This window comes from Pteropus vampyrus, unplaced genomic scaffold (assembly GCF_000151845.1).
Source record: "Pteropus vampyrus isolate Shadow unplaced genomic scaffold, Pvam_2.0 Scaffold226, whole genome shotgun sequence".
NCBI lineage: Eukaryota > Metazoa > Chordata > Mammalia > Chiroptera > Pteropodidae > Pteropus > Pteropus vampyrus.
Window position 1 is genome coordinate 25,661 of NW_011889007.1, and position 8,349 is coordinate 34,009.

Consider the following 8,349-nt stretch of genomic DNA (forward strand, 5'->3'; position numbering starts at 1 on the left):
GACCTAAGGCACATGAGAGGGGAGGCGCGGGTCCCCGTCACTGGCTGAGCCCTGCCGCATTCACCCCTCAGGAAACTGCCCATTTTCAGAGCCCGCGTCTGGAGAACGAGTCACCGAGTCACCACGCTTAAAGGTGCACCTGTATTCTAGAACCATCGTCGATTCCCTTCCTGCCTCCCCAGTCACTTGCACTTGATAAAAGCAAATGAGCCTGGAGTATTAGAAAACTGATACTGACATCAACTGATGTCAACTTGGTCGAGGAATTTCTACGGTCTCTCCACCTCGTGCCGGGCCCCAGCCCCGGGACTTACCAAATGCCCAGAACCCCATGTGCGTAACCACCCTTAACCCTCACCGCCACACTGCAAGGTGCGTTCCAGGGTCAGCCCTCTTTGGAGGACTGAAAAGTGGCCTCAGAGAAGTGAAAGGGCCTGATCAAAGTCACCCCATGAGGAAGGGGAGGGGAGCCCATGTCTTTTGGACTCAAAACCCACACCCTAATCTCTAGGCCAGCAGTTCTTAAATGGGGCTGATCCTTTCCCCCATTGTCTGGGGCCACGTGTGGTGGTCAGGACGGGGGCGGGGGAAGGGGTTGCTCCTGGCTTTGAGTGGGTGGAGGCCGGGGATGCTGTTCAACACCCCAGAGAGACTGATCTGGCCCCGAAGTCAGCCATGCCGGGGCTGAGACACGCTGCCCTAGTCCACGCTGCCTCCTCACACACAAGAGCCAAAACTTCGCCTTGGGGAAATGTAGAAGTGTAGGGAGAGGGGGAGGAAAGGCATCTTCCCAGACCCAAGACTGTGCAACGCCCCCGGCATTCGGGGTTCCTGAGGCCGCGCCCCTTACCTCCTCCAACTTCCTGCGTTCGAGTTGTCCAGGCGTAGCTTCTTAACCGTCCGCATTAACCACTCAGCAGACCTCAGGAGGGTGGGGGAGCCTGGGAGGGGAGAGACCACAGGGCTGCAACTCCCCACAGGCAGGCAGTCCGGGGGTGTAAGCCTTTCCCCGTCCTCGCCCCTCCCACTTCCCCAGGCAGCCCTCCATGCCTCCAGGGAATACCCAATGCCAAGGGCGTTCTGATGAGGCAGATGGTTCAGGCCCTGCCCTGAAATGTGAGAGGGTGCCCGGCATTTGCCAGATACCAGCATCCTTGTGCCAGGCCGTTCTCCCAAGCTGAGAAGCCCTGAGAAGATGGGCGTATCGAATGACTCCAAGGATGCCACCCACAGACACTTGCCAGAAGCGGAATTGACCCGGATTCCCCATCAAGGCTGCTCCCTGATGGCCTTCCGAACCTCGCCTGCTCCCCTGCCCTTGACCATGATCTCCAGTACACTGGCCTGACTCTCCCCTAAACGCACCACTCATTCCCACGTCCGGGCCTCTGCACTCGCCAGTGCCTCTGCCTAGGACACCCTTTCCCTGCTTTTTGCGTGACCTGTTCCCTCTTATCCTTCAGGTCCCAGTATCACCTCTTCAGAGGTCTTTCCTGGCACCCAATCCAAAGGTGCTACCACGTCACCCCACCACAGTATCTGGTACTTCTGCAGAGCACCCACTCCAGGATGGTGGTTCTCAGTGGGGGGTGACCCTGCCCCCAGGGGACCCTTGGTCACATCTGCAGACATTTTTCGCTATCACCACTGATGGGAATGGGGGAAGGTGCTAGTGGGTAGAGATCAGGGATGCTGCTCAACGTTCCACGGTGCCCAGGACGCCCCCCAGCGGAGAGTGACCTGGCCCCGATGTCAGCAGTACCAAGGGGAAGAAACTCCGCGTTCATTACTTGGGGAAAAAAATTGAGTTAGATCCTCAGGCTTATACTGTGTACCAGAATAAATCCCCAATGGGCAGACGTGTAAACCAAAAAGACCTCCAGCATCTGAGTCACCTCCTCTCCCCGCACCCCGACTCAGTTCATGTCTTTAAATATACGCAGCATCCTAGGACCTCAGCAGACTAATGATTACAGAACACAGTGTCTCCTGGGGAGTCAGAGACTCCCCTAACCCAGGGGGGCCCAACCAGGGCCAATTCTTCCCCCGTCAGGGAACATTTTGGGTTGTCACGACTGGAAGGCATGTTACTAGCAATCTGATTGGTGGAGACACAATCCCACAACGCACAGGATGGCCCCCTTCCACTCCCCACAAAGAATGACCTGGCCCCGGATATCACTAGTTCAGAAGCTCAGAACCCCCGCTCTGGGCACTCCTCACTGGGAGACAGCTGCGTGAGGGCAGGCCCACATCTGTCCTATTCCTGCAGTACCCCAAGTCCAGTGCCATGCATGGCACACAGGAAGCACTCAATAAATATTCTAGGTTGAACGAGTCACTGCCCTCATTTGAACGCTGTCTAAAGACAAAAGGACCCCTGATTTGGTTAGCACCCAACCACTTTCTCAATGAGCTAGGTCCCAGGAAGGTGCCCGGATGCTTAAAATTTAAAGAAAAAGAAAGTAAGACAGAGATCATACGGAAGAGGAGAAGCAACATGTCACCATAAAGAACCACTAGTTTCACTCTCGGTGCAGTGAAGAGTGGGCTCTGATGTCAGAGAGATCTGGGTTCAAATCCTGACTCTGCCACTCTGGGCTGTGTGACCTTAGGGAAACCACTTAACCTCAATTTCTTCAAACATAAAATGGGACTGCAGTAGGACTACAGTGAGGGTTACATGAGATGGCACAGGTACAGCACCTGACATGACAGAAACTACATGACAGCTAACACCGTCAACTAAACAAAGTTACTTAAAATCACAGCAGGTGGAGAATGAATCGGACGAGGACCGGAATAAAGTCTGTTTCAGAGCCCGAATGCACACCATTCGCTGACAGAAGGCCAGGCGCTGTGTCAGGTGTGGGAGGGTGCAGCCATGCCTCTGCCAAATCTAGCTGGAACCAGCGCCCTCCCCTTTTTCTCCCCCAGTCTTTCAAGGGGTTCTCATGGGGGCAGCTGGCGGTCGATGCTGGATAAACAGAAGTCTCCAGCAAGAGCACACAAAGCTGCGGCCACTGGCCTGGGTCCCGGACAACTGTTCCAGCAGGCAGTGACCGGAGGGTTGTGGAAAATCACTTCCTGCCGACTTCTGTATCCTGGAGCAGGCGAATGAATCCCACCAGCCCACAACCCAGCCTTCCTGGCCGCCCACCCCAACACAACTGACCTTTTTCTAAAGGGTCCAGAAAGCCTCCATTCCGGCTGCAGGCATGGGACACAGACCTTGACAGAGTAAATGTGTTATGAATGAGGCGGGTTCATGGAGAGACTGGCTAACCACTCGCTCTCCTTCCACTGGGCAGTCCTGATGCTCGGGCCTGATTCTCTCTACCTGGACTGATTCTGGCCGCACCTCACAGCCCTGAGCTGCGGTCTGCATGCCCTGAACCGCTGCTAAGAGAAAAGTTCTCCCACGCAGCCCAGTTCCCCCAGGGCTCGGCCAGGGACGACAGGGATTGGTGACCACAGTGCAAGTCTGGGCTTTAGTCCCAACTCCTCGAAAGCAGGTTCGTTCTTGCCGCTGAGGCAAGCGACTTCCTCACGGTGGGGGATGGGAGGGTTGACAGGGGTAGCGGGGACAGGCTGCTTCCGATGGCTCGGCGGCACCATGGATGGGGAAGTGTCGAGGCTGGTCTGAAACCGTGTGGGGAGGTGGGCGGCTGGACGGGCCTGGGGGCGGGTTGGGGGAATGTGAGAAAAGGGGCTAGACCTGGTGGGGATGTGGGTGCGGGGAGGCCAAGCGCAGGAGAGGAGGCAGGAAGCAGCTCAGGGAGACGGCCTCTAATCTCATAGAGGGAGCGTGTGTTTGTATGGGGAGGGAGAGAAAGTGGGGACCCACGGAGCTCGCAGAGAAAGAAGGGCGTCTGGGGCGCAGCCACCCCGGAAGGGGGCCAGAGCCAGATGGCTCGGGCAGCGACGGGATGGGAGGCGAGGTCGGGCCGGAGAGAGGCTGAGACGTGGCCCGGGCAGAGGAGGGGACAGGCGGGGACAACGAGTGAGGAGGGGAAGCCGAGGAAAGAACTGGAAGGACCGGGAGTCCGGTCAATGGCGGGGCCGAGGTGCGGGGAGGCAGGGGAGGAGGGCACCGGCACGGCCTGTCAATGGCGGGTCCAGGGTCGAGGCTGAGGCGGGGCCGACCGGGCGCGCGGGTGCTGCTCACCGGGGCTCGGGGCGGGCGCGGGGCGGCGGCCGGGCTGGGCAAGGCGTCCCGGGGCCGGAGGCGCCTCAGGTTCGCGGCTCCATGCCCGGGACTGCAGCCCCGGAAGTGGCGGGCGCGGGGGACCGCGGAGGCGGCGGACACCAGGCAGCTCAGGCCCCTTTGACCCGGAAGTCGAGCGGCCCAGGCGGCGGCCTGGGATTGGCCACCGTCCGGCCGGCACCAAAGCTACCTCGGCGCTGGGGGGAGACGTGTAGGCAGGGCCCTCGCGGACCGCGACGTGGAACGTCCCAAGGACGGCGTCTTCCGGTGCGCGGGGGCGATGCAAGGGGTAGACACCCCCACGGTGGGATGGGATAGTCCAACCAATTAAATGGCTTTTCTACTAAAGGTATCTGGAGGGCGGTTTGTACGCCGGGCGTTGGTGGTATAGTGGTTAGCATAGCTGCCTTCCAAGCAGTTGACCCGGGTTCGATTCCCGGCCAACGCAACCTGGTTCCGAAACTTTTTCTCCCACTGGGGCTTCTTTAAAATTTTCTAATAAAATCCATGAACTAGAATTTTTTGTTACTTGGAAGCAAAGTTTAAAATTCTGTTGTAAGGAAAAACGGACAAGCGTGTTCCCTCCCAGCCGCGATCGAAACGGGGACCTTTCGCGTGTAAGGCGAACGTGATAACCCCTACTACGGACACTGGCGAAGGTCAGCCCCTGAGATCTCCAGACAGAGATGATATTACAAAACTTGTTACTTTGTAGTTCCGGAGGTGTGAATATGGTTTCGTTTGGCTGCGGTCGCCGGAGGTGGTTTCTGCTCTTCCTAAATCTCAATCACTCTGCTTGACGCGGTGGAAGCTGGATGAAGGAAAATACCCAATAAACATTCAAACACATCTTTATCACTTCATCGTCAACGCCATTTCCGATCAAAACAATCAAAGACAAAAATTGCTCATCCTGAAGCCAATGGTTCATTTGTCCATAGAATCTTTACTAAAAATGTCACCTAAGTGCCTACAGATATTTACAAAGTTGCTTCAGCCCCAAATCACTTTCTACAAGAACTTTCTTTTGTTTTTTTTTTTAAGAACTTTCCATAAAGTATTTCTATCGTCTGCACGCTAGGTGCAGGAAAGTTGGAAGAAAAAAAAAAGACATAAAAAGAAGGTAAAGTGACTTTTCGCTTCATAATCCACCGCTTTATTGTTTGCATTTTTAAAAGTCTTTTTTTTTTTTTTTTTTGGTAACAGTAGAAGGAGAGGGAGGTTATGGCAAGAATTTAGGGTCAACTGCTATAATGGGTCCTCCCCGCCGTGCGCGGCCAGGATTATTAGGGTGAAGAGAGTGAGACACTGAGTTTAAATGCAAAAATTAAGGGGGCTCCGAAAACCTGAATAATCAAGACAATATTTTAATGCACTGTTCTAAAGTATCAAATTAATGGCAAAACAGCTCCGAAATGAACAACACACCAAAATTTTAAACCAAGACAGGTTTTCGCTGTGCCTTGGCAAGCCCTATTGGAGTCTGAGTGCAAAAACGTGGGCCCTTCTATACCTGTTTTATAATGTATTTTTAATGGCTATTTTTCCCAGAACCATGTTTAAAAGATACCGAAATTTAAAAGTAAGTATATTAAAATTCACATTAAGAACTTCTTATAATTTTACCTTCCTGGGTTTATTGGAAGCAAACACTTTATAACATTTTCAACAACTACTTCAGGGGGGTAATTAACCGTTAAAAGTTACATAAAACATGTAATTGTTGGGCGGACAATCAAGAGGCATACATTTTCCCTTTCGCCACGGAGCCCAAAATGGCCCAGCAGGGCACTGTCACATAGCAATATATGCTAATGCTTCTGTGTTAGTTTCCTACTGCTGCTGTGACACATTATCACAGACACTGCCTGCAAACAACACAAGTTTATTATCTTACCGTTCTGGAGATCAGAAGCCCAAAAATTGGTCTTAGGGAGCTAAAACCAAGGTGCGGGCACAGCTGGTTCCTTCTGAAGTTCCCAGGGAAGAATCCATCCCCTTTTTTCCAGCTTCTAGGGGCCACGGCATTTCTCGGCTTGTGGTCCTGCAACCCTCCAACTTCTGGTTCCATTGTCACGTCTCATTTTTTGATTTTCATTCTCTAGCCTCCCTTTTACAAGGAATCCTGTGATCACATCGGGCCCACCCGGATAACCAAGATCCTTCGCTTAATCCCATCTGCAAAGTCTTTTTTGAAATGTAAGGAAGCATAGTCACAGGTTCTGGAGATTAGGAATGTGGACTTGGGGAGGGGGCATTATTCAGCTGATCACACCTTCCCTCCTCACTAAACATTCTTCTGTGACATTGTTTTTTGACAGCTGCGTAATATTCCATCCATCCATCCATCCATCCATCCATCCATCCGTTCATTCCGTGAACTGTTATTTACTGACCACCTACTTTGTGAACTGGGGTGGGGTGGAGGAGAGATCAGGGCAGAAATTCAAGTCGGTCCGGGGCTGGCAATGAGAAGGTTGATCGGAGGGATATTTAGAACCTAATATGGACCCATATCGACTGGACTTACCACTTCACACCCACCAGGATGGCTATAATCAAGAAGACAGACAATAGCAAGTGTTGATGAGGACGTGGAGAAATTAGAACACTTGCACGTTGCCGGTGGAAATGGGAAATGGTACAGCCGCAGTAGAAAACAGCCCGGCAGTTCCTTAAAAGGTTAAATATAGAATGATCATCTGGCCCCAAAAGGCCACTCCTAGGTGTCTATCTGAGAGAGATGCAAAAAAAAAAAAAAAAAAAACTCGTCCACAGATATTCACGGCAGCAGGATTCGCTGTCGCCAAAAGACGGAAAGAGAGTGGGGGCCTCAGGTCAGGTAGATATAGATGTCCTGGGAGGCAGCGCACTCAGAGAGGTCCCCGGGATGAAAAGGGTGATAATTCCATCTTTCCACTAGGTGTCAGCAGGAGCGTGGCCGGCAGAGCATCACACGGTGTCCCCTCGTCCCCCAACGTCACCCCCTTCCCGTCCCACTGCCCACCCCATCCTCCCTTCCAGCTCCGCTCTGAGCCCCAGCCCTCAGCATCTCAATGTCAGACTTTTCTCTCCCAACACACACTCCCGTATGTGCAGAAGTGTCTCTGTCCCAAGCAGGCCGCCACAGCAGGCAGGGGTGCTGGCCCATCCCAGCAGGTGCCTAGCCTCTCTCGGAGCCTTCAGCAAACGTTGCAGGGAGGAAGAGGAAGGAGGAAGGAAAGGTCAGTGCATAGAGATTCAACGTTTGTAGTCCGCGAAGCATTGCTTGCGAGGGTTAGCTGCATCAGACCCCTGTGTGTGTCTGAGAATAACACGCATGAAGTAAGGGGAATGCGGGCTGGGAGCTGTTCTCAGGAAACGTCAGTTTTAACTCGTGGAGTCCTTTCTAACAGCCCCATGATGTGGGCGCGATCAGCATCATCAACCCCCTTTTATTGGGCAAGGAGGCTGAGGTGCTGAGAGGTTACTAACATGCTCAAGGAGACACAGAAAAGTTAAGTAACTTACCCAAGGTCACACAGCTTATAAATAACAGAATCGAGATTCAAAACTAGATGGTCTGGCTCCAAAGTCCATGGCGCAAGATTGGACTGCCTGCTAAATAGATAAACTTCAAGGTAATCAAGATACCTAAAAATAAAATAAAGGCCAGGAATCTGAACCAGCCATTAGAACATCGGCCTGGGTCTTCTCAGGGTCATGAGTATAATAAGACGCAGTAGCCAGACAGGTAGGTTTCTGGACAAAAGAACATAAACAGCCCAAATGTCCACCCACAGTTTAGGAAGGCCGTGAAATGACCGAGGAGGCCTTCGTGTTCTGAGCTGGGCAGTTAGGGAGGTGTACGTTACACAGGCTTATAGAAACCACAGTCCAAGAAAGGGGTGTGTGTGTGTGTGTGTGTGTGTGTGTGTGTGTGTGTGTGTGTGTGTGCGCGCGCGCGTGGTTGGGCACACGCACAGGCTGTCTCTGGAAGGAACCTGTGAAGTGGGCAGCAGGGGGGTGGCTGGCCACGACCTGTGGGTGAGGCCCCTGGGGGCTGATGTGTGGGGGCTCAGGCGGGGGGTGGGGCTGATTTCCACTCATCCACTTTTATACGGGTTGAGTTTCTATTTTCGAAACTATCCCAAACGTATAGC

General features: G+C 53.2%; 1 protein-coding gene and 1 non-coding gene across 2 annotated transcripts in view; one reads left to right on the forward strand and one right to left on the reverse strand.

Annotated features, from left to right (window-relative positions):
• Window positions 1-4,327, reverse strand: part of LOC105301092 (dipeptidyl peptidase 9-like) — a 29,970-nt gene extending 25,643 nt beyond the window's left edge. The window contains exons 1-3 of the mRNA XM_023538591.1: window positions 4,169-4,327; window positions 3,176-3,231; window positions 851-941 (exon numbers count right to left, since the gene is read on the reverse strand). Of these exons, the coding sequence (XP_023394359.1) occupies window positions 851-906 (56 nt within the window). The 5' untranslated portion in view covers window positions 907-941; window positions 3,176-3,231; window positions 4,169-4,327. The remainder of the gene's footprint in view (window positions 1-850; window positions 942-3,175; window positions 3,232-4,168) is intronic.
• A 256-nt stretch (window positions 4,328-4,583) lies between these two features.
• Window positions 4,584-4,655, forward strand: TRNAG-UCC. Its single transcript has one exon. It is a non-coding gene; the product is annotated as a tRNA-Gly (tRNA).
• The last annotated feature ends 3,694 nt before the right edge of the window (window positions 4,656-8,349 follow it).